This window comes from Mirounga angustirostris, unplaced genomic scaffold (assembly GCF_029215605.1).
Source record: "Mirounga angustirostris isolate CCGP_5_RB_7025 unplaced genomic scaffold, mMirAng1.0.hap1 SCAF_6, whole genome shotgun sequence".
Classification (NCBI taxonomy): Eukaryota; Metazoa; Chordata; class Mammalia; order Carnivora; family Phocidae; genus Mirounga; species Mirounga angustirostris.
The window spans coordinates 40,039,126-40,066,167 of record NW_026991714.1 but is presented as its reverse complement, the minus strand read 5'-3'; the positions used below and the strand labels follow the sequence as shown (position 1 = coordinate 40,066,167).

Genomic DNA, 27,042 nt, shown 5'->3' with positions numbered 1-27,042 from the left:
ACCTCTTGTGGAATGTGTTTGGTGGTAGCCAGACCAATAAACTCCCTTCTGACATATTGGATAATTGTCTAAATAGGCCTCCTCCAAATAAACCTAGATTGCTGGAGGAAACAAAGGCCCTCCCTAGCAAAGGGGACCCTGACTCTCCCTCTCTCTCTCACTCTTCCTCCTAATAGATGTGGGGGCTTCTACCTCACTCATTTCCCAGGTTAAGGGCTATAATTGGAGCCATCTGTGGTTAGTCTACCTCAGGATGGGGACTTTAAGGAATATTTCCAAGCAGCTGCTGAAACTCCCTTTGTTTCGGGGAAATTCCCTATCTTCTCCGGTCTGACATGGACTGCCTATTCCCACTTGCTGGTGGAAAAACATGGCGTTTACTCATTGGTCCAAGTGGATGAGCTTCAGAACTAGGAACCCTTTTTCTCTGCCTTCTGGGTGTACTCTTCTGTCTCCCCCTCCCTCTCCACCTGTTTCTGCACCACTTTGGGTGTGGTCTGCATACATTGCTCACTTGAGATTCCCCCACCTGTGTCTCAGGTAAAATTGACGATGGGGAGCAAACTGATTGACTTTTTAAAAATGGGCCCAGGTGGAACATAACTAGGTATTAAACTAATTTAAGTTTGTTGGTTTACTTAAAATAGACATGTCTTCAAAGTTATCAACATTAAATATGAAACTTCTATTCCACCAAAATCTATTGAAGGCCAAATAAGTTCAAGTTGTCTCTACTGCAGTTTGTTAGCAGAAAGATGACTTAAAATGATGCTTAATGTTTTCATGGGTAATTGTTAAGATAGCTTTCAAAGTCTTTAGTAACCTGAAACTTTAAACTTTTGTTAGGATGACAAATGGGATTAAATTCATTGGACATCTAGGTCTTTTCCAAATGGGATAAGGTGCTAAATCATTGATTACTGGACGTAGGTTTGTGCTTTTGACTACTTATTGCGAAGAAACTAAGGATATTTAAGTCTGTTGGTAAACATGCTTTGTGCTTAACTGATTCACAAATTTGCCGTTGAAAGTTTTTGTGTAACAGTTCACAACTGGTTACTACTTAGTTTTCACTGGAGACCAAGGTTTCTAAGAATGCAAAATTCTGTTAAATGTAATTAAGACTGATGGAAATAAGGGAAACAACTCTGTATGTAGAAAAATAGGAGATATGTAAGAAAGATATAAGGAATGGGAATACATTTTTGTTGAAGGTAAAAGAAGGTAATTTTGTCCTAAATGGAGACTGGTTGTTTGAAGAGAAATGGCTTGGGACAAAATCTGAATGCAAAGGAAAGTTGTAGAAGGTTTGAGAAGGGTAATTTTTGGAAAGGAATTTTAAATGTGGTGAGGATGGACTAAGATTGAAATAAATGGATTTTAAAGTACACTCGTATAAGATTAAAAGTGCTTTTCTCAGTTCAATAAAGTTTTCTTGAATTAATTGATCTGCTCTTTAAAAAACAGTCGTTTTCTCTTTGCCTGTCCAGAAAAAACAGTTTCTATGTTTTGCCTTTATCAGGTTTTTGAGGATCCCTAATCCTATTTAGGCATGTTTCAAAGGATTTAATGACTTTTCCAAGATTTAATTATAAATGAAGTCTCTTTAACTCATTAGGCTTTTTATTTGATTTGTTAAGTTACTCCAGAAGCACTGTTAAACAAATGATAAGCCTCAGGTTATGTCGTTCCGGTAAATGCTATTACCATTCTAGAGATGATATGCAATTTTTAAAGTTTTAATATGTTTTAATCTTTAACCATATCCATTCTGAATTTTTGTCATTTATGGTTCTTATTCTCTTGCAAAAAGACGTCCATCTTCAAGGAGATTCATATAAAGGATTTTTAGGACAAATACAGGTATTCGATATCTTTAAGATTAAAACAGAAATGGGTAAGAATTTCTAGAACTAAGGCTGCATTCAAACTAAACAAGAATTAGTAAAGTGTGACTGAATGAACTAAAAGTTGATTATAGTTTTGTGACTCTTTTTTGAAACACTGCTGGTTCTCTAATGTTTATTCTCCCAGATTAAGTAAACTTTCTCTCAAGATATCTATGACTTAAAAAAGTGTGATAAAGTATGCATGTGTAAACAAAAGCATTAAAGCATTTAACATTTCTCTCTACCTAAACCCTCTGAAATTCAAAAGGTCTCAATCAGCTTTCTTCCATGGTAAACAATCATTCGCCTAAGTTCAATAAGAATCTGTTCTCCTTGTAACAGGACACCATTTGAAACAGTGGTTATTTTACCAAGGCTTTGACTGGAATGTCGTATTTGAGAGAGACATGCATAGACTCAGATATGACCAAACAGCTTTAAGGAACTAAAGTTGGCTTTAGTAAAGCCCCTTGGGAATGTTGGCCTGATACCTTGCTTATAGAGTTCCCAGCAGCCTTACCAGATGAGTAAAGAATGTCACTTCCTGGCAGGTGTAGGAACCTCAGGATATACTGGGGACCGACCTCGAGAAGAGAAATTCACCCAAATCTACAAGTATTGCAGGCATGTCTGATGGCAAGTACTTGGCGTGGCTTCTGGCCTGGAGAGACTACTACAAGTTCAATCTAGAGATTCCTTATAAAAGTTCCAGCAAAGCAGATTCTAAAAGACAACTCTACATGATCTTTCATTATTCTTGCTGAGCTTATGTAAATAATTAGGCCAAGTATGTTAAAGCTGGACTTGTTTTGCAAATATATTAGTCCTGATTTGGCTACCTCTGGTTAAAAATGAAGGTTAGTATAGAGGGAGAAATTATGTTTCAACAACATACCTTTGCGGATGTTAAATTTTAGTTCTGATTGTCTTTGAATGTTGTTTACCTAAGCTAGACAACTTGAGGTAAACTTCAGAGAAATTGCCACAATAGCTCATATAGACAGTCTTCGTGCTTTTTATTCTGTGGGGATAATAACAGGACCCCATGATCATATGATTATTTGAACTAAAAAAATGGGATTATTCCCCAGCGTTTATGTAATGCAGCTAGCACTTTCACCAGTTTTGTGTGGCTGGGATAACGAAATTGGTCCTTTAAAGCCAGAGCGTACCCCACTGCATGGGGTTAATTATGGACTTATTATGGAAATGATGACCCCAATTTCTTTATGATTCGACTGGATAATGTACTTGGGGATGCCCTTATCTCCTGAGACAAGTCTTCCACTTGCCAGTGATTCATTGTAATTACAATACTGCTCAAGCTAGACCTCAGACAAAGAGAACTTCTTGACTGTTTTATTCCTTAGTCCTATTTATCCTAGAAGCCACCTCTACTGAGGTACAATTACAAACAAAGACTTTAGCCAAGCATACAACAGCCTTCCTGGTAAAAAGAGTCTCAATTCAAAAAAAAAAAAGAAAAAAAGAAAAAGAAAAAAGCCTCAAAGCTCCCTATGGGCTTCCAGGACTTATGATAGGGCTGCAATATAAAATAAGCAAAACAGTCTGCTTGCTCAGCCGGACTCTAAATGATCCTTTCCAGGCACTAGATGCACTCGGCCAAAACTTAAGTCAGAGAGCGACTCCTCGAGAACCGTGCCACTATTGACTGTATTCTCTTGCTACACCATTTGGGGTGTGAGGAAGTTCCTCACATGTGGTTTTAACATTACAGATAACTTCCACAAGGTGTCCCAATCAACAGGGGACATTTGGGATCAATTAAATAAAATCAAAATATCCACTGATCTATTTGACAAAATTAGTAATTGGGGATCTTATCTAAGGGTTGTATTCATAATTTGGGACCTAATGCTTGTTTTATATTTATCCTTTTGCATGTGCTGATGCACATACCATTTGTTGTCCATCATGACCCCCTGGAGCCATACCGTGGACCCCTGAACCAACCCCTGGATAGATTCTAACTGCTGCGCAGCCTGCCGCCCCATTTCAGCAGGAAGCAGCTAGAGTGGTCGTCATCCCATTCTCCCATTCCCTAAGGGCAGTTAGGGTTACTATTCCAGGGGGAGGAATAAGGGACAGGTGGGGCTAGGTAGGGAGAGATAGGTAGGGGGCCATGGGATCAGGCTCACAAAATTCAAAATGTGGGAGATGAAAAGAAAGCAGAGAAAAGGGAACAAACCAGACTATCCTGTCCTAGGGTGTCAGAGGGGAGGTCTTGTTCTAACAGCTACTGTGACCAACCTAGAATTACCAGACCCTAAAAAGGAAGTAAGCCATTGAAGGTGTATCACTAGTCCTTACTCAATGGTGCTATCAATAGAGATGTTTGATAGATTTAAGTTCCCTGGCTAGCTTTCTTTAAAAGACCATCCCTAAAAGCCCTCAGTGGCAACCCTGTTGGGATCCCTCTCACTCCTGAGAGCTTTTTTCTCTGTATCCTTGCTTAATAAACTTATAGCGCTTTACTCACTCTCCATTGTCCTCAAGATTCATTCTTCGACTGCATGAGACAAGAACCTAGCTCTCCCACATCACTATTTTATCAGGCGCCTCCCTACTTTGCTTCTGTCCTCATTCCAACAGTTTCTAGTGGTTGGCCCTATTCTGCTCCAAGGAACTTGAGAATGCGATGCCCTCTCCTACTTTTAATTTTCTTTCCCTGAAATGCTTCTGAACCACAGAATATTTGTAAAGAAAAAAAAAAAGAAGATATATTCTGGATTTAAAGAATCATCTAGCTATCCGGAACTAAAATCATCAACGCCATGCCCCCCTCCTCTGGTTTAAAATGATATTTGTATTATAGAATATAGATACAGACATAGAACTTTGTTCTAAAGAAAATGGGCATCATTTCTTTATACTGGTCTTTAAGTATTTTAGTTTAGGTATCAAATATTGATTTTAATTTTTTTGTTTAGCTTTACTTTTATTAAATAAAACTATCCTGCCTTAATGTAAAGGGGGGACCTTATTTTCTGCTTTAGCATGCTTTTCTTCGTTACAGTAAAGCAATTTAACTGAATGAAGAGTTTTCTCAGGGCTTCAAGACCTAAGAGGCTCTTTCAATAATGTCGTAAATTTTTTTTTTTTTTTTTTTTTTACAAACGGAAGGTATGACTTCAGTATTAAACCATAGCTCACCTACTAAACCAAACTTCTCATATGCTATTAAGTCAGAAAAACAAAAGGCAAAAAAATGGTAACTAAACATCTCTAGCATTTGAACCTATATTTTTGGGATTTTTAATTTCAGCATTCAAGATATTGTCCATTTCCTGCTAGGTACTTGGTCTAAATTTAGGAAAAGAGCCATTAGAAGAGCAGGAGTTTCATGATCACAAAGAAAGATCAACACATTGTCACTCACTCATCCTTTACAAGGATGGAAACCTATAGTATTTAAGATGTGCATAATTGTTATACCTAGAAATAATCATTAAAAGGCTCAATATAGAGCAATTTGGAGCCTTTTTCATTACACTTAGTACAATTTACTGCCTGTCTCACTAAGCCATAACTATCAATCCCTGAATGTTTTCCTTCTCATTTTTTTCTGCACATGTTTCCACAATGCTTCTATATATCCATTCTGAATCTGAAAAGTTAAATAACTTCTCGGTTTGTCCTCAGATCCTCGGACTTCTGGACCATTTGGATCAAATCCCATTTAATTAATCATGCAGACACTATCTGTTCTCTTGTGAGTTCTCTGAGAGTCACTGGCTGAATCAGGGGGTGGCCAGACTCTTTGCAGTATTTTCCTGTATTATAAAACAGTTAGGGGCGCCTGGGTGGCTCAGTCGTTATGCGTCTGCCTTCGGCTCAGGTCATGATCCCGGGGTCCTGGGATCGAGCCCCGCATCGGGCTCCCTGCTCAGCGGGAAGCCTGCTTCTCCCTCTCCCCCTCCACCTGCTTGTGTTCCCTCTCTTGCTGTGTCTCTCTCTGTCAAATAAATAAATAAAATCTTTAAAAACAAAACAAAACAAAACAAAAAACAGTCATTCACTACCAGGAAGAGAAGAAAAGTTCCCTATTGAATTTAATTTTTGCTCCCGGATTTCAAACATTCTGTCCCAAAGGAAAAGGAAAAAGAGCAGTCATCACTAAGTGCTAAGCACAGTATCTAATATGCAATATGGGCTCGCTAAATACCTGAATAAACAGAAGAATGATGAATATTAATACATCTCCCTGGGAGTCACATAAACCCTCCCTTTCTGATAAAAGCGATTTTTTTTTTCTGAGACATTGGGTGGTGGTGGTGAATGTTCTTCAGTAGACCTCACTCCTCATCAGCTGCTTTCCTTCTTATCTGTTAAATTCCTGGGAAATTTTTACTGTTATTGATCAGTTCAATAACAGCAAGTTTAAGAACTGGCCACTGACATAGTTGCAAAACCTCAGGAACTGTTTTCTGGAGGGTCTCTGCTAGAACTGTTTTGAACCAAAAACCTGCCATGATTTTCCAACAGAGATTTATATGTGTTCATGATAAAATTCCCCTCTATTAAGCAAGCTCTAAGCACTCCACCGAATGAGTCATGTTTTCAATTATAAGGAAAAGCAATAGTCTGGTTACTAAAAACTTCATTTCTGATAATGACTTTGAAAACATAATTCTAAGAAAACTTAATTCTTAATATGAGATATACAAATATGTTCTTCCCAAGTTAAAAAATGTGATGACAAAGTATTATACAACTGTGAAAATTTGAAAATTTAGTAAAGGTAAAAGTACCAGAAGAATTTTACCTTGGAAAATCCTAAATTATATTTTCTGTATAGAGAAGCATAAGGCACTAAGCATAAAGCTTGATTAACTCAGTAAGCTTTGATCGGGGAGGAAGGCAGCTATGCTCATCACTATACCACCAACGCCGGCTTTTCTGATCGGGGAGGAAGACCTTCCCCTACCCTATGGTCCTTCTAGCTGGACTTAGAATCAAATTGACACAAAACAGATTCAATGGGGGAAATAAAATTTAATAGGTGTGCAGGCAGGGAATCCATACAAATATGAAATTCCAAAGACAATGAAGCAACATGAAGCTTTTATGAGCAAGGAGAGGGGTAGGTGTGTGAGGACACAAAGGGGAGGAAGGCCATTTCCAGGAGGGTGAGAGGAGATATTTGGAAAAACAAAGGTTGCGCTAGTATGCAAGTAAGTTTCTTAGGTAAAGGGGAGTCTCTGTTAATAGCTCTCTTCCTGGTGTAGACTCTCCTTTCCAATATATTTAGGCAGCTGTGGGGGAGGCAGAGAGGTTTTCCTGCATCTGTTAGGTTTTGATTACTTTCTTTTTTTTTAAATATTTTATTTATTTATTTGACAGAGAGAGAGGGAACACAAGCAGGGAGAGTGGGAGAGAAGAAGCAGGCCTCCTGTGGAGCACAATCCCAGGATCCTGGGATCATGACCTGTCTGAAGGCAGACGCTTAATGACTGAGCCACCCAGATGCCTCAGGTTTTGATTACTTTTAACTCAAAATAATCTTTGTGCCAAAGTGGCCCATCTTGGGGGCAGTGTGCCCTTGGTCCCTACACCTTCAATAACTACCTGTCAGATATGGAAAATTTCATTATTCAACTAAATATACTAAATTTCAGTGATCCAAATTCCACGAAGATATATTTGGATGGCTAAATAAATTTATGCTCTGATGGAAAAATCTGTTTCATAAGATCAACCGTGAGGATTTCTTAGAACATTTAAATTTTTGGCTAAAATTTTTGGTTTTTATTAGAAGAATAGATAATGTGAGGACACTGCTTTGTGAAACTATAAATTTTCATCTGGCTTTCACTCATTCAAATTATGTCTTATGAACAAACCTGGCTTATGAAAAGGGGTGTTTTTTGAGGACTTCTTTAGGCAGCTTCTCAACAATATGTGGCAATGTTTTTCATGGCTTGCATGACCCACTCTTACCCCAAGAGCATATATATAGGAGATACTAGCTTTGGAAAAGAATTTTAAATTGCATTATATTTGGTAATTATTTGACTTCTCCCTAAATTTGAAGAATAACCATTTTTTTTAAAAAAAATGGACCTGGAAGACCAGTCATAGAGGTAAGCCTGAATAAACAGAATTCAATCTGTCACACATTTCCACATAATTAATATTATTGCTTAGGTTTTAATGAAGAGCTGATTTAGCTCTCAGTCTATAAAGTAAGCATGATTTAACAACTTATCACCAGACTTTTCATCAAATGAAAAATAAAATGGCAAAAGTTAAGAAACAGAACGCAGGAAATTAACAGTTAATTCTCAAACATAATTTTTGCCATTAACTTTAACTTACCTGTATAATGTGAGTATAAATTACAGGCACTGCTAAAATCAAGTAAATGACACTCTGCTAAATAATTGACTTTGTCTCTTCTCACCTCTTAGGAACGGTTACTGTGTGCAAGCACCAGTCTTAGTAGTGGGGTCTGTTTATTCATGTGTAAAGTAAGTGTGGGAGTACCCTGTGGCCTCCTGGGTTCTTTTTAGTTCTAGAACATTGAGAGCTAATGAAAGAACAAAAAAGCCCATTAGAAAGGAGCACACACCAACCACTAAGGTAATCAACCATTTAACTAAAACACCTTCCTTGCATAAATATAAATATAAAATTAAAATTTTCCAGGTCTCTTCTTGCAGAAAAATTACTAAATGCTGAATTCCTATTTTCAGTCACATACACAATGAGACTTGAATACTGTCTTTACTAGTGATGTGTAAATGCTTTTGAATCAATATTACCAACAGTGAAAAGCACACACAAATTTAAATGCATGTTTATTTATGAATTAGAAATCTATTATGCTTGGGGCACGTGGGTGGCTCAACACTTAAGTGTCCAGCTCTTGATTGCAGCTGTCACAATCTCAGGGTCATGAGATCGAGCCCCACATTAGGCTCTTTGCCGAGCTTGGAACCTGCTTAAGATTCTCTCTCTCCATCTCCCTCTGTCCCTCCCTGCTTGTGCTCTCTCTCTCTCAGTAAAAAAAAATCTACTATGCTCTTATATATTATATCATGAACACTATGATGTACAAATAAGAGAAAGTAAGGAATGAAGCTTAAAAATACATAGAAACAGGAGCTGTCCTGTTTGCCTCCCATGGCAGAAAATATACCTGGCATGGACTTTCTTGCTTATGCCCTAGAGATGAGCTCTCTGTTTCAGAGTTCTGGTCTAAAACACCACGTATCTTTACTTGTTGCTCTTGAGATGCTTCTAATAATCACACCAAGATGACAACTTGTATCCTAAAGATTTAGACATCACTTTCCAAAATTTACTTATTTTCCTTTAATAACATCAGTTTGAAGAGTATGTTCTTTAATTGATCTTCAGAGGAGTTCAAAACAACAATGTGATTGAACTTTCATCCCATTCAGAGCAGGGTTGGCAGGTATGAGAAGGGCATCAGATGGTGAGTGTGCATTGAAGGAGGTGTCTCTTTGTGTTCTTGTGAGATTTAGAGCCCAATAGAAAGGCGAGAAGATTCAAGTTGGAGCAATGCCTCCTGCTTTTCCTTGGCAAAATTACCAAAATTAAGTGAGAATACTATCTTATAGTGACATGGAACTTCAAAGGGGAAGGTTCTATAAAGTAAACAACTGATATTTCCCAGATGGGATACTTGCCTTTGCTCAATAGCTGACTTTTGCTTCAGAGCCACAAGGTACCCAGAAGCAAAAACTGTGTGTACCCTATTGAATTAAGTGAGGCAATTCTTTTCCCAGGTCCTTAAAAAAAAGAACTCAAGATTTTTGTTTTTCCAAAGAATCTTGCAAAAATTACACATTTCCTACCAGCCTTTGCCACATCTGTCTCATCCGCATGCTCCTTCCAAAACTGCTCCCTGGGCACAAGGACCTGCCTGGTATGTAAGGACTCTCCTTCAATTTATCTTTCTCAGCATTTGTCACTTTAAACCCATCACATTCCTTTACTAATTTTTAGCAAGGCATTATTTCTAGTGCTTTTTATTACTTCCTCTGCAAAATAAAAATAAAATCATAGTAATGGATTTAGCAAGGGGGGGCAACAGAATAAAATCCTAGTAATGATAAAGATGCTTATTAGATGACAATGTCACACAAATATCATTTTGTGACCATGTTTCCCTAGAGTGCTCTGCCACGACTCTGAATTCGGGGTCCCTACTCATATATACAAGATGTTCTCGTTGAACTGCTCTTCTAATAGAGAATGGCTATGAAGAGATCCACGTGATCTAGCCAGTTTCAAAGTGTTGATCTCTTAAGGTTAGTTTAAAAAAATAGGTGGGGCGCCTGGGTGGCTCAGTTGATTGAGCCTCCAACCCTTGATTTTTGGCTCAGGTCACGATCTGAAGGTCATGAGGGCTTGTGAGATGGAGCCCCTCCCTGGACTCCTGCTCAGCGGGGAGTCTGCCTGAGATTCTCTCTCTCCCTCTCCCTCTGCCCCTGCCCCCGCATGGGCACATGCTCAGTCTCTCCCTCTCTCTCTAAATAAATAAAATCTTTTAAAAAAAGGTATTTTTTTTTTTTTTACCTTCTACAAAACCATAAAGTAAAAATATTTGTTCTTTTTTTCTAAGCCATTTTATACTGTGGTCACAAATACAACATTATTTTAGGATTTCACCCACTTTTTTTTTTATTCATAATCTTTTTTTTTTTTTTTTTTTTTTACCAGACCAGGACTCATACTGGACTGACAGAGTCTGTCAATTTCTTAAAATAACATGTGCACTGTATTGTATTACTGAAATCTGTTAGGAGTAGAACTTAAATGTTCTTACCACTCCCCACTCCCTCAAAAGATAAATATGTGAGGGGATGGATATGTTAATGTATTAATTAACTAGACGGTGGGAATCCTTTTATAATGTATACTTAAATCACCATAGTGTACACTTTTAATATCTTATAATTTTATTTTTAATTATATCTCAACAAAGCTGGAAAATAAATAAATGTTGTATTACTATAAAAAATTATAAATTAAAATTTAAAATAGCATATGCAGTGCAAAGCTGTTGGCCTTAAGCTCCTCACCAAATACCTATATATTCCATAGCTGCTATAAGACCTTGTTAATGATATTTATAAAGGGGTGCAAGAGGCCAAGGTTAACATACCACCAATCTAAATCTTATCATCTCACTGTGTCTTACTTTCTTTTTTTTTTTTTTTAAGATTTTATTTATTTGGCATAGAGACACACAGCGAGAGAGGGAACACAAGCAGGGGGAGCGGGAGAGGGAGAAGCAGGCTTCCCGCGGAGCAGGGAGCCCGATGCGGGGCTCGATCCAGGACCCCGGGATCATGACCTGAGCCGAAGGCAGACGCTTAACGACTGAGCCACCCAGGTGCCCCTGTGTCTTACTTTCTCCTACATTAATGCACTTTCCACTTCTACTTAAGCCAACCATATACCTTCAGAGGTAGAAAAATGGGCATTTTAGAGCAGAAGTTGTTCCTCCTATAAGGAGCTACAAATATCTGAGATTCTTCTCTACATTTTGCTAATTAGAAAACAAAAGGCTCTCTAGCAGAGGGATGCCCCCTCCCCTTCTGGGGCCTCCATCCCATACAGAGATGTGTGCACAGGATTTTTGACCAAAAACAAGGCTTCCTTCATGAAAACATCCCCATCTTCAAGGGGAGTATGGTCTTTGCCAGATTAAACCATAATTAACAAATAAATGGAAACAGAAGAACTATCAGCCTTCTCTGAGATTTTATAAAACTGCACAAAATATTTTTTCTCTGAAAACATTTAAGAACTTTGGGACAAGAAAGAAGAGTGAACGGTCAGAAAGTATAAAACTCTCCTAAAGCTAAATTAGGCTGGTGAGTTTATCCTGCAAAGTTTAAGGGCACATTCCTACTCTAGTGTTTAGCATGTTCTTCTAATACTTGAAATTGGATTTTCTAAAAAAGAATGGTTTAGATTTTCAGGAGCTAGTCAAATGATCCACGATAGAATGCCATTGTGCTTACTTTTACCACCATTATTATAATTTATTTAAAATTGGAATTAGAACAATAGTGATGATTTGGATAATATAAACGGTAAAGAGAGTTAAAATAACAGGAAGTTAAGACCTAAGAGATACAACAATAAAACAAACAAACTGCAATTGTAATAACATGTAGAAAAGGAAATATCAAAAAACATGAATAAAAAGTGGACACTGGTTAACGTAAAAAAATACTGTCCTGAGAACTGAAAATTAAATAAGGTAAATATCTTAGAAAAAAGAAGGTCTTAAGTAGCTTAGAACATCTTCTGAAGTTTGCGGGTGTTTTTAAAACTGAGACATGAAAAAGCCTAAGTAAAAAGAGCAAAGATACACTCAAATTTGTCTAACAGTAAAAGAAGAATAAATACATAAAAAATAAAAATGAGAGGCAGATTGTCTGGTTTCTGAAATTAGCATGGGAATATAAGATTCTGAACAAACAGCAACTTAAATTTCTTTCCTAGAATGAAAATAAATGTTCAACTGCACCCTTCTGCCTACCTCCACTGTCCCAGAATGACTTTTCTTTTGTCTCTCTGTCCCTGTTACAGATTAAATGGTCTTCCAAAATGGTATGCTCAAGTCCTAATTCCCAGTACCTCAGAACATCTGAAGATGAAATTAGTTCATCTGAACTCATACTGGAGTGGAGTGGGGGCTTTTCGTCCAGTATGACTGGTGTCCTTATAAGAAAAGGGAAATGTGGACACAGCAACAGAGACACAGAGATAAGGAACGCCATGTGATGTTGTAAGCAGGGATTGGAGTAATGGAGCAGGACGGGCAAGGATGGATGGCCTCCTCCACAAGCTGGAATTGGCAAGGAGGGATGCCACTTAGAGTCTCAGAGGGACCACGTTCCTCCTGTCCCCTTGATTTTGAAATTCTGTGAGGCAATAGATTTCTCTTGTTTAAAGCCACCCAGTTTGGGGGCACATCGCTCATGACAGCAGGCCTGGGAAACTACGACAGACATTTGTGCTGCAAACCCAAATGAAAAGTCTAACTAAAGGACACGGGCCAGGCAAGTAGGGTCGGTGCCAGGAAAAACTTACCTGCAACGTAGTCGCCAAATCCAATGGTTGTTAAAGTGATGACCACAAAATAAATGGCGTCCAGGGCACTCCAGCCTTCTATGTGCTTGAATATGATCGCGGGCAGGGCAACAAAGAGTACGCAGCCAAACAGTATAAATATGATCGTTGAGATGATGCGAATCTTGGTCTGACTAACATTCCACTTCTAAGGATGAGAGTGAAGAAAGCGAGAGAGAGACACTGACTGAGATTTATTGATTATTGGCGTACCTGCAAAGCTCACCTTAAACACAATTCTTAGCAAATTAGCAAGTGAGGATGTTATTTTTTTCCCTTTCATAATTAATGTTCAATTGTCTTATAAAAATTGGGTATAGCAGAAAGAACTCAAAACAATCAATGCCAATGATGATGCTACTTTACCCTTACATAGCTTTACAACAGGCAAAATGCTTTCAAAATAAATTACATTTGCTCTGAGAATACAATTTCAGAGGTACATCACTCTTTGTTTACCTGAACAACTTTTCAAATATTTCTATTCTATAGGCATAGTACTGATGGCGGGCCAAACGTAATCTACAAATATATGAAAATACACAAAACGGAACCATGGACTAAGTAGTTGGTATTAATATTCATGACCACTGGAACGTATTCACCACCAGGGTACGGGGTGCGTTTTATGCACCGATGTAGATGCAGCATGAAAAACATTACCAGGCATCCAGTGGGCACCCAAAAATTTGTTGGAAAAAAAAAATAAAACAAATGAATAAACCAAAAAAAGCAGAATCAGAAGTATAAATGTAGAGAACAAACTGATGGTTGCCCGAGGGGAGGGAAAGGGGGAGAGCGGGGGAATTGGACAAAATGAGTGAAGGGGAGAGGGAGATACAGACTTCCGGTTATGGAATGAGTAAGTCAAGGGAATGAAAGGCACAACGTAAGAAAAACAGTCAATGATATTGTAATAGCAATGCAATGGGCCAGATGGTAGCTACACTTGCGGTGAGCATAGCATAATGCATAAACTTGTCAAATCACTAAGTCGTACACCTGAAACTAATGTAACATTGTGTGTCAACTATACTCAAGTTAAAAAAAAAAAATTTAAGCCAAAAAACTTTGTTGAATGAATGCATAATTCAGCATTACCACATTGATGCCACTAATCTTCCCTCTTAATTAATAAAAATACAAGATACTTTTAAGATCAATATAAGTATATTACCCAGAACAGGATGAAACTCCTATTTTAGAATAATCATACCTACTCCATTCCAACTGTAGAAATAGCTGAGTGAATTTGGAACTTAAAAAATAACTATTGCTAAAAACTGGAACTATAAATTGAAAACCAATACTCAGTAGTCTTATTTTATCAGTAGAATTAAATGTAAAATACTTTGTTGAAACGCTTGTGAAAAGATGAAAAGACTATTGAAGAGTAGGTAAAATGTATTTGTAATACAGGTGATGGTAGTAACATATTCTTTATAATCCTACCCTCTCATGCAACTATTTTCTTGGTAATTTTCTTCAGGAATAAAAGCTTATAATCATAGTGGTATTATTACTACTTTTCATTTACCATTCTAATAAAAGCATTTTCATTATACTTATTTTTTTCGATTGAGGATAATATAGCCACGAACATCATGTATATTACTTTTGGTTCTACTGAGTTATATCCCTTGGATAAGTTTCTATCAATGACATCACTGAATTAAGTTATATGATCACCTTTATCGTGTTTGCTAAATAGGATGTCCTTCACAAAAAGGCTATATAAATTTAGAATGCCACCAGCAATGGACAAAGGTACCAAAGCAAATTTTAAATGAGAAAGTATTGTCAGTTATTTACTAGCTATGTTAAGCTTTTATTTATTTATTTTAGATTTTATTTACTTATTTATTTGAGAGAGAGAGAGACAGAGAAAGAGTGCATGCACATAAGCGGGGGTGGGGCGGGGAGGGAGAAGGGAAGGGAGAGGAAAAGGGAGAGAATCTTAAGCAGATTCTGTCCTGAGGGAGGAGCCCAACTAGGGGCTCCATCACACGACCCTGAGATCATGACCCGAGCCAAAACCAAGAGTCGGACGCTTAACTGACCAAGTGACCCAGGTGCCCCAAGCTTCTATTTATTATCTCTAACTCTCAAAGTGATGTCTCCATTGACAGTACCATTATTCACATTATATAAATGACAAAATGGAGATTTCAGGGTAAAATAACTAGCTTAAGAGAATACAGCAAGACAAGATGTCTGGAATTGGAACCCAGGATTGTCAGATTTCTTCTTTGTTTCTGCATATATTTGGATTTTTCCCATGTACTAATTTACTCATTCAAATTAAGTATAAAAATAACTACGAAGTGAGTTACATGCTAATAAAGGTACATATAAAAGGTTATGGAAAACCCAATAACTTGATGAACTGTACTTGAGGTGATAGTTTTATTTAAAAAAATTAAACAACATATGTACTTAAAAGGCTATTATACTTACAATAAACGTATCTTCCACTTTTGCAATTCCTTTTCCAAATATGGTCCCTAATTGATCACCAACTCCAGCCAACAAAAAACCAAAAAGGGGAATTCCCAGTAAGGCATAGATGATACAGAATATTTTTCCCCCTTCTGTGCGTGGTGAGATATTTCCAAATCCTACATACAAAAAAAAAAAAAAAAAAAAAAATTTGTTTTCAGTTGTTTACAAACGAGTAATAGTTTAAAACATATGACCTTGTTAAAAAGAAAACAAAGAGGACTTGGGCTGTCTCCATTTTGATCTCAAACTTTCTGCTTGGGTGGCCCAGGCAGAAGACACACACTAACCCCTTAAGCCACAAAGTCTGCCCAGAGCCAGCAAGACCCTGCCCGTAACTGACTCCAAGACAATGATGGATTTAACCTCCAGCACGTGCCCACCCACTTTGCCCCACTTTTTCCTATGTAAACCTGGAAGTATTATTGGCTTTTTGGACACAGTTTTTGAGACGCTAGTCCACTGTCTTCCAGGTGTTGGCTTCACTGAAATAAATTCCTTTCTGGTTTCACCACCACTCATTTCTCTGCCTTGAGAATCTGTCAGCAGCGAGTGTCTGAACATGGTCTGTTTGGGCCCCTGGAGCCAGGTGCTCTTGCTTCCCTATTCCCCAGCTACAAAACCACAGGCCCAAAATGGCACCACTTAGGCTGAATCCCCAAACTGGGGATTAATAGCTCATCTAACTTCAGTTTCAACTTCACCCATTAATGTAGTCTTAGTTTTAACCTTAAGCAGTCAGGAATTTTCCTATCAGAGGCAAAGTGTCTGCCGCATTGGCCCTCTCCATCACCCCCTCCCCCAAAGGAAGATGAGGTGATCTGCCTGATAAGACCTCCTATTCCTCCCTCTCAGGGATAGCTACCTTGCCTGGAAAACTCTTTTCTTTTGTTAGTAACTTTCTTGCCCCCACCCTTATCCTATAAAAACTTTGCGTGTTGTACAATTCCTCAGAGGTCCCCTCTGCTTGTTAGATGGGATGCTGCCTGATTCATGAATCATTTAATAAAGCCAATTAGATTCTCAAATTTACTCAGTTAACTTTTGTTTTTTAACAACCTCAAGGGTAATTCAGAAATTCCCCAATATTAAAAGATATTAATCACAGATTTCAACTAGTTAAGAATCCCTTTTAAATATATTTTAATATACAATACTTCAATAAGCAAACATTTCAATAATCGACAAAGTACAGCTAATGTTCCAATTAAAATAGATGATGAAAACCAAGGGGGTAACACATGCAATAAAGCCAATATTTTAATTAAATTTCCTTCTGTCTCTCTATACTGATAATACTGTTAACTACAGAGCTTTCATTGTCATTTATTGAGAAGAGCTTACTGCCTTAAGAGAATTCAAATATGCTAAAGTTATTTAAAGATTAAAGTTTAATAACAACTTTTAAAATCTTGTTTTCATTCAAGCACGTACCAAAAAGTAAAAACCAAAACCTTGAAATTATTAAACTTTTTTAACGTTCTGAGGATTTCGAAGGTCTAGGGAAGCAAATTTTGCCACCTCAAGATATGTCTCTTTGGCATACTGATCATTTGAAGGTGGTTATTTTTAAGAAATTGTGAACACATGAGAGACTCTGAAAACTGAAGACAGGCCACCCTTTAGCAGGAGACATTTACAGGTAGAAGGGAAAGAAGGGTGTCCCCCTCAGTACCAGCGAGGTGGGGAGGTGACTATCTCTAGAAAATGTTATCTGTGGAGAATGAATGGACTGAAACCTGCCTAGCAACTTTACTCTTCTTCACTGCGCTTTCCCTCCCAAACTGAAAAGTTGTAGTCACAGCTTTATTCTGGAGGCGGACTGGAAACAGCTCTTATGCAAGTTAAGATTAGTGGTTCCATAGAACTTTGATTACTTTACAGGCTGTCGGCCACGGGCTCACTTCTGCTTCTAATTTTGGTGTCTTTAGGAGGTTCCCTTAGAAAAAATTTCTTTTTAGAATCCTATGTTTTGCTTGTACCTGGGATGTGGGCTCCTTAATTCAAATTTCATTGTCATCTGAATCCATACTCTTCATATCATCCCCAAATCCATTCCTGTTGTGGTTCCCTCCACACCCTCCCTGCCTTCAACACACTGTGGACTCGCCACGCCCCCATTATTTTCATGTTTTCTGTCATCTCAATGCAACTTTTCAGTGAGGTGAGGAACATGTATGTTTATATCATACAGCTTGTAAATTCATGTTTGTATCAGATGGAATTAGATGTTTGGATTTACCAGTGTCTTTTAGCATGTTAAATACTGATCATCTAATAAAAAGACCACAGATATATAGTAAGGTATGCAAACACCATGGCTTTTAAAAGCATTTACTTTAAAGTCTAAAATTAACTGACTGAAAGAACTATAAGGAAAGGACGCCTGGGTGACTCATTCGGTAAAGCATCTGCCTTCGGCTCAGATCATGATCTCAGGGTCCTGGGATTGAGCCTGCATCAGGCTCCCTGCTCAGTGGGGAGTCTGCTTCTCTCTCTCCCTTTGTCCTTCCCCCTGTTTGTGCTCTCTCACAAATAAATAAAAATAAGGATAAATACTCTGTAAGAGTTTGGTAATATATCACAACCATTCCTGGATTCATGACTCAAGAGATACGTGGCCTTCAGTAAATTATATCCTCATTTGGTAAAGGGTATATTGCTATTATTATCTACCCTCACTGAGTTAGGTATCACATGAAAGGTGCTCAGGAAATTTTTCATATTGTATGTGCTCAATATATTTAGGTGCTATAATCATTATTAGTATAATTACCATTAATCATACTATTGGTAGTAGTAAAGATTAGCAGATCAGTGTATTTAGCCCAGTCAGTATGCAAACTATTTAATAGCCAGATTAATGGGGTCATGATTACACAGTGTTTTCCACTATGTTCTATCAAATTGTGGATGCCATTCTTTAGAAGGAGCACTGGCAAAATAGCATGCATAGAGGAAGGCAACTTTTCACATATGACATCTACACATTTAACTCATTTACCTCCCATCTGTTCCTATCTACTAATGCCTTGGAGTGCTGAACACCAGAGCAATACGTGCAAAGGATACATCCAGGGAAAGTGTGGAAAGGGCCCAGAAATCTTGTATGAAGGTAATTTTAAGGGAAAAATTTTAAGCTGAACTATTTGGGACAGTGCACTATTTCTGAATGCTATCCAAGAATGGAACTCAACAATCTCAACCCTGTCCTGTATTCTGACATCAATAAGCAGAGTAGCAAGAACAAGAAGGCTATGCTAAGTCAGCAGGGTGGACTGTTTTGACATAGGTTCTTTGATTATTCCAGACAGTCTTGCTAAGATCCAACAATGTTCTTTATCGTCTCTCCAGATGAATAACTACGTGGTCTGAGGTAGGGCCGAATTCTGAGTCATCCTATTCCACCCCATTTTCTCTTTTTGATTAAGAGGACAAAGGTCTTCAGAGTTATATCCATAAGAAGTAACCTACCACCAGGAAGGACCAGAGATGAAAAATAAGGGATCCTGTTAGTGAGCCCTCTTGCTCAACTGTAGACTCCAACAGTTAAAACCAGAAATAGACAAGACAGCTTAACTCATGCTCTAACTAAAGTCCCTTGTGCTTATTTCTTACCACACTCTTTAAACATTCTAACCACCAGACCACAAAGCCCTGATAGCAATGGAATGCCTAGAAGACTTCACCCCACAGGACCCCTTCCCTGCCCATGACCATGGGCTGAACACCTACTACCCCCCGCCCATGATCACGCACTCTCTGCCTGCTCTCTTGCATGTAACCCCTTGCCCCTAATCTTTCCTTATAAAACTCTGGGTGTCCATCTTACCAGTGGAGAGGTCACTTGTTAAGACTTGAACCTGCCACCTCCTCCAGCTGCTGGCATCCGAAATAAATTTCTACCTTTCTCTTTTCCAAGCCCTCATCGTTTGAGTTATTGGCTTCTCTTATGATGAATTTATCTGAGTTTCTTGGGCAACAGTGTTGACAAACCCAGTGAGGAGCTTTGCTTTGGATTTGTCCAGGCCCCTCGGGATTCCTTGGGACAGAGCAGTTGCCCCGGGCAGCACACCGGAGCTCACCCATTCATTTCCCAAGTTAGCAGCTGTGATAGATTGATAGATAATAATACAACTTTTTTTTTAATTCTGTGACATTGCTATAAATAGGCTCTAATGTTCAAAAAATAAAAGTCTAGCTGTCAGAGAGCTCAATTTGATCTGCTCCATGCAAGTTAAACGGGCATAAGAAACAAAGGCTCCAAATTTTCATCCATCATTGACTCAGAATCAGCCTAGAGGCCACTGGAACATCTTCAGAAAAGCTGACAGAGGATTTCCTCAGAAAGCCTGTTTACATCACCAATGCAATGACCCAAGATCCAAAGAGAATTCGAGATCTAAGGAAAGCCAATCTACCTTTCATTGATCAAAAAATTGGAGACCAGTGCTTTCTGGCATCTCTGTACTTCATTTTTACTACCTCCAAGTCAAAGTTAGCAGAAGAGAGACCAAGGGGAATAGGAATGAAGGATCTTGATAGGACTCTTCTCTGAGGGTCTTCTGTTTTGCCTTCGAAATATGTCTTTCATTACCATTATACTGAGCTTTATGATGAATCTGTGCCTCCTAGGTGACATCCTTCACACACTGACCACTTCCCATGGACAGACACACACAGTGACCCAACAGTTTTCTGACCTAAAGGGAATGCCTACAACTCCCCAAACATTTCCCTGGGTGAGAGAATGAAATGGCTGTTCAGAGGATGGTTCCTCATGCTTTCTTCCCTCTCAAACTGTGTAAAATAAGAAGAGACATCCCTCCACAGATTTACCACACATTTTAACCAAAGAGTGGGCACTGGTTAAATAACTTGATTCTATCAATGGATTTATGAAAGGTATCCATTGATTCTAAGCAGTATGCTAAGTTTTTAAAATATTAATCATTGTGATTGTCTGAATTTCTTGACTCTTTCCCTGGTCAGATAGCAGCATCTTCATTGCCTCAGGGCAAAATGGATTGTTACAGCAAGAAGAAAAGGGAAAAGAAACAGTATTAAGTTTTGTTTTCTTTTAACTCCTAAATTAAGGTGTTCACAACAAAATGAATCCCCTGAGGATAGCAGAGGTCAGTTTATGGCATAACATATTTAAAATAGGAGAGTGAAAGGAATGGCCTCCAAAGAGCTTGAGGGAATAGACAAGACTGACCAGGGATGGGGTATGACTTTGGAGGAGGTGGGGTTAAGCAGAAACCAGAGGACAGGACCTTGGGGTGGGGGGTATACTGGAGCTCACTTGAGAGATCAACTATTAAATCTTCGGGAGTTTTACAAGTCAGCTGACTTCACATTGGTAGCCTGGAATCAGCTATAGTAGGAATATTTATACCACAGAAATTGGCAAGCAGTATAATTTAGTCCCCCCACCCCCCGCCACCTAATAGTTAGCAATATGCTACAGAATAAAATACAGTGAAATTCAAGAGACTGTATGTAGTCTGTGCCAGAGATCTGGAGGGAAGCCAGGCCAATGCCTATGGGCCAACCCTTGATATTTATGTGAGTACATCACTAGAACAACTATCACTGCTACTTCACATCACTCTAAGGAAACGGCCTTCCATGGAAAGCTACTATAAGTCCATTGTAAGTGGATCATTAGCAGGAGACCCAAATATGCCACTCTCATTTGAATAGTCTCAAGTGAACAGGCCATTTTTCTGGGATCATTTATTAATACTACAAATAAATAATACCCCTCTTTATGCACTGTGCACACTTGGCAATTATTTAATTATTTGTAAGTTTATTTAATGTCTATATTCCCCACTTGACTATGAGTTCCATGAGTGGAGATTGATTTATTATTTATATATATATATTTTTACAATTATAATTCCAAACCTTCCTGACTTATTAACTAGTGCATGATTGGTAATCGATAAGTATTTCTTCACTGACTGACACATAAATCTAAAAATCTCACAATACTTTAAAAAGAGGCAAAGAAAAAAAATATAGAGAAATAGAATATCTGTGTGGGAATTTATAAAAAAATTAAATTTCTCCCCCACTAATTAATAAATTTACTATCTTTGCAATCAAAGTCCCATAGTTTTAAAAATTTTACAACTTAATGAAATGATTCTAAAATTCATCTGGAATAAAATTAACAATAGTCAATAAATATTTTAAAAGAAGACTAATGTGAGGCAAAGTTTACTTCCAAATTAAAAAGATGTTATCTATAGTTTTAAGAACTAAAACTACGTGGCAAACTAATGAATGAAAACAATAGAAAGCATAGAAAAGGACCTCAGCATGTAAATGAAAATTTGGTAAATATATTTCAAGTCAAGGTAGAAGGAGTTGATTATTCAGTATGTAGTGATAGGATAAATAGAAAGCTACTTGGACACATGAAAAAGTGTTCAACATCACTCGGCATCAGGGAAATACAAATCAAAACCACAATGAGATACCACCTCACACCAGCCAGAATGGTTAAAATTAACAAGTCAGGAAATGACAGATGTTGGTGAGGATTCGGAGAAAGGGGAACCCTCCTACACTGGTGGTGGGAATGCAAGCTGGTGCAGCCACTCTGGAAAACAGTATGGAGCTTCCTCAAAAAGTTGAAAATAGAGCTACCGTATGATCCAGCAATTGCACTACTGGGTATTTACCCCAAAGATACAAATGTAGTGATTCAAAGGGGTGTGTGCACCCCAATGTTTATAGCAGCAATGCCCACAATAGCCAAACTATGGAAAGAGCCAAGATGTCCATTAACAGATGAATGGATAAAGAAAGATGTGGTATATATACACAATGGAATATTATGCAGCCATCAAAAGGAATGAAATCTTACCATTTGCAATGACGTGGATGGAACTGGAGGGTATTATGCTGAGCTAAATAAGTCTACCAGAGAAAGACATGTATCATATGATCTCACTGATACGAGGAATTCTTTTTTTTTAATTTTTTTTTAAAGATTTTATTTATTTGACAGAGAGAGACACTGCGAGAGAGGAAACACAAGCAGGGAGAGTGGGAGAGGGAGAAGCAGGCTTCCTACTGAGCAGGGAGCCCGATGTGGGGCTCGATCCCAGGACTCTGGGATCATGACCTGAGCTGAAGGCAGACGCTTAACGACTGAGCCACTCAGGCGCCCCAGATATGAGGAATTCTTAATCTCAGGAAACAAACTGAGGGTTGCTGGAGTGGTGGGGGATGAGAGGGATGGGGTGGCTGGGTGATAGACATTGGGGAGGGTATGTGCTATGGGGAGCACTGTGAATTGTGTAAGACTGTTGACACACACCTGTACCTCTGAAACAAATAATACGTTATATGTTAAAAAAAAAAAAAAAAGATAGTAGGAAGGGAAAAAGGAAGGGGGGGAAATCAGAGGGGAAGACGAACCATGAGAGACTATGGACTCTGAGAAACAAACTGAGGGTTCTAGAGGGGAGAGGGGTGGGGGGATGGGTTAGCCTGGTGATGGGTACTAAAGAAGGCATGTACTGCATGGAGCACTGGGTGTTAAATGCAAACAATGAATCATGGAACACTACACCAAAAACTAATGATGTAATGTATGGTGACTAACATAACATAATAAAATAGAATAAAAAAAAAGAAAGCTACTTGGAAATAAATGGTGTACTTGCCTCACATTATACACTAATATTTTTGAATGGATTAATTCAGCAAATATAAAGAGAATATGACCATAAAATACTACAAAAAAAGGCAGGAGAATAACTCTTTAAGCACAACTTCTAGGACAGAATCATAAAGAAGTTAAAGATAAATATGGCTATGCAAAAAATATAATGATGCTGTATGTCAAAAGAAGAGCATAAGCTCTATGCAAAGGCCAAATGCTTTTCCAAGAGGCAGTGAAGAGAGAGCCAAACACCTATGTTATGGGTCTTCTTAGGGCTCCTCTTGGTCAAAGAGCCAAGCTTTCATTTCATTTGCAGGCCTGAAGTTGGATTGAATCAATCATGTTTGCATTGTGATTTGAGATGTTCTAATTTAGCCTTCCACCACCATTATATAAAACTTGGATTATTAAAGATATATCTGTTATGGGGAAATATCAAATATTCATAATGATAAGTTGATAAGCCCCAAGTACACTATTGGCTTTGTGTACTTGAGATTTACTGAAAGCCTGTCAACTGGCCAACTTTAACAAACAAGTTCACTTCCATTGAAAAATGTCAGGCTAAATGTGTAATAAGCAATACCTTTGGATAATCGTAGTCTTTCCACCATCTGAGTGAGACTTACTAGTAGTGAATAATACAGTTAAACTATTTGGACTTGTTGGCTGCAGTGTACCTATTCCATATTTAAGAGTTCTTTTTGACTAATAGGTAGTTCATGAAAATCTTTGCTCTCTTAGCCAGCATTCAATGTGGAGACTGTAGTTTATGATTACATTTATTGACAAGAGCAACAATAAAAGCAACGATAATTTGAAATTGCATTTATGTGGACCCTTTAAGAGTTAAACACATTAAAAAAAATCTAAGTAATTCTGACCAAAATTTAGGAGGTAGAACTCTATTACTCCAATTCCATGGAGAGAAAATTTAGGTAAGAAAAATATTGCATACTATTACTTTACTCTGACCAATTCTGTATCATAAAGCACTAAGTTGAATGCAAAAAAGAAGAAATCAAATATCATCACAGCAATCAGTATGATTTAATTCTGTTCAATGACAAATTATTCAGTAATAACTACCTGCCATTCACTGTGCTAGATACTCAGTACAGAAAGAGGAAGAAAACACTGGAATTCAAAAAATTCCAAATTGTTAATAAAATCAAATAAATATGCTATCTACCTACTTAGTAAAAAGATTTTATTTTGGGGGCACCTGGGTGGCTCAGTCATTAAGCCTCTGCCTTTGGCTCAGGTCATGGTCCCAGGGTCCTGGGATCGAGCCCCCATCAGGCTCCCTGCTCAACAGGAAGGCTACTTCTCCCTTTCCCACTCCTCCTGCTTGTGTTTCCTCTCTCATTGTGTCTCTCTCTCTAATAAATAAATAAAATCTTAAAAAAAAAAAGATTTTATTTTTAAGTAATCTCGACACCCAACATGGGTCTTGAACTCACAACCCTGAGATCAAGAGTGGCATGCTCCACCCATTGAGCCAGCCAGCCAGCCCAACCAACTTTTCTTTAAATATTAATGAAGATACATAAATGGACTAAAGATTTGCTACATAGAAAACCAAGGATGGCAGTATGTGTGTGAGAAATACCCCCATTAAAACACCACACTTAAAAAGTGTGTAGCAGAGGGGCGCCTGGGTGGCTCAGTCGGTTAAGCGTCTACCTTTGGCTCAGGTCATGATCCCAAGGGTCCTGGGATTGAGCCCCACACTGGGCTCCCTGCTCAGCAGAGAGCCGCCTTCTCTCTCTCCTTTTGCCTGCCTCTCTGCCTACTTGTGTTCTCTATCTCTTTGTCAAATAAATAAATAAAATCTTAAAAAAAAAAAGTGTGTACCAGAAGTTTGGTTCCATGTTGACTTTGATCTCTGAAAGGAAATTAGGTCTATTCAAATGCTGAATCTACAAAAGGCTAAAACTGCTCTCAGTATGCAGCATTTAAGTACTGATAGTAGAACAGACGCAAGGAGAGTCTGGAATAACTCCCTACTCAGATGATAAATGTTAGTGTATTATATCAGGAAATTCAGCAAGGACCCAAGGATAAATGAAGAGTGAGGAGTAAAAAGAGAATGAAAAAGAGAAAGGAATATAAACCATCCTACTCAACATGAGCCTCTAAATAAGAAGTCTATAAATAAATTAAATGCTAAGAAACATAAACACAATTAACACTTGCATCAGGAATTCATGCCAAGTGAAAATAATTTCAGGGGACTGTCCAAACTAGATTTTGAAAGAAGTAGATGAGAATATTCAGAGATATAAAAAAAATAAAATTTTTATTAAAATTATGTAATAAATAGGTACAAAAATATAAACAGGTAGATAAGAAAAGGGATAAATAAGAAATCTTGGAAACGAATCATATTAACTATTTTTTAGGGAAATAAAATAGATGAAATGGACTAATATAGGTGAAGGAAGGACTGGTGCATTTGAAGGCAATACTGAATAATTCATGTAGAACTTGACACAGAAAGGAAAAGGGATTTAAAATAAAAACATAAAGAAGTATTAAGAGACAGACAAGGAGGACTAAGAGACCTCAACAATCATGTATGAGTTCCCAGAGGAGAAAACGGAAAGACTAGCAAGGACACAATATTTAAAATATTGTTAGCTGAGAACTCAAGAATTGAAGACCTGTGGACTCATATTGAAAGTGCACTCTTAGTGTTAAATATGATAAATAAATATATACCCATGCCTAGATGCATCATAGAGAACCAAAGAACATAGAAATAAAGATAAAATCTAAAGAGCTATCAGGGAAAAGATTATTTATAAAGGAACAACACATGAGTAATAATAGTCATTGGAAAATAATGGAGTCCTGATATCTTCAAAGTGTTAATAACCATTACCCTGAAATTTTATATTTAGCTAAACTATCAAAGAAGAATGAAAGGTCCTATTTTAGCATTTTCCAGACATACAAAGTCCAAGAAACCTTACCTCCTCCAGAAAACCCTCACTAAAATCACTATCTAGGTATGCTTGAGAAATTATGTACATCAGAAAGAAGAAAAGGAACCCAAAAGGAAAACATAGTGTAAGAGAAACAGAAGTGGGCATGGAAGTGGAAAAAAAAGTCAGAAAATATAGTCAACTACTAACTGCAAAATATGTGCACATACATGAACATGCACGCAAACACTAAAAGTAAACAATGGACAATAATAATAAGATGGATGGGAGAATGGGGAGGTTCAATAAATAAGTAATTTGGCTAAAATGCTAGAAATCATAAATCAGTAGCCAAAAATGTGTTCAAGAACAATGGTAACCACTATCTTTCCAATAAAAGAGTAGGAAAGTAGTGAAAAAAGGAACAAAGAGGAGGACATAAACAAGAAAGAAGTCCAAATACATAAACAATCACAATTTATGTAAATAGATTAAACATAGATTATTAGATTTTCTAAAAATATCACAGATCAGATGAAAATAAAGGGATGAATAAAGATTGTCAGCAAATTCTTATCCAAAGAAAGTCAACATAACAATATTAATACCAATCAAACAGAATTTTAAGTCTAAACATACTCTTAAGGATAATGAGATAGAAAAATTATAGGACCTGAAAAATTATAGGACCTGAGTATAACCTGGAAGGCCTTATAGATATAAGGATGCAGAAAAAGCATTAGATAAAATTGAATACCCACTGATGATAGAACTTTTAGCAAACTAGAAATGGAATTTTATTAACATGGTTTTAAATTAAAAAAGTAATAGCTGACTTACACTTAAGATGAAGCTTGAAAGCATTGACTTTAAGATAAGGATCATGACAAATACATTATCC

At 37.6% G+C, this 27,042-nt stretch overlaps 1 protein-coding gene across 2 annotated transcripts in view; it reads right to left on the bottom strand.

The window, feature by feature from the left end:
* The window catches only part of KCNK2 (potassium two pore domain channel subfamily K member 2), a 216,162-nt gene that overhangs the window by 55,479 nt on the left and 133,641 nt on the right, over positions 1-27,042 (bottom strand). For both annotated transcript variants that reach the window (XM_045876150.1, XM_045876149.1), the window contains exons 4-5: positions 15,486-15,646; positions 12,990-13,176 (exon numbers count right to left, since the gene is read on the bottom strand). In XM_045876150.1, the coding sequence (XP_045732106.1) occupies positions 12,990-13,176; positions 15,486-15,646 (348 nt within the window). The remainder of the gene's footprint in view (positions 1-12,989; positions 13,177-15,485; positions 15,647-27,042) is intronic.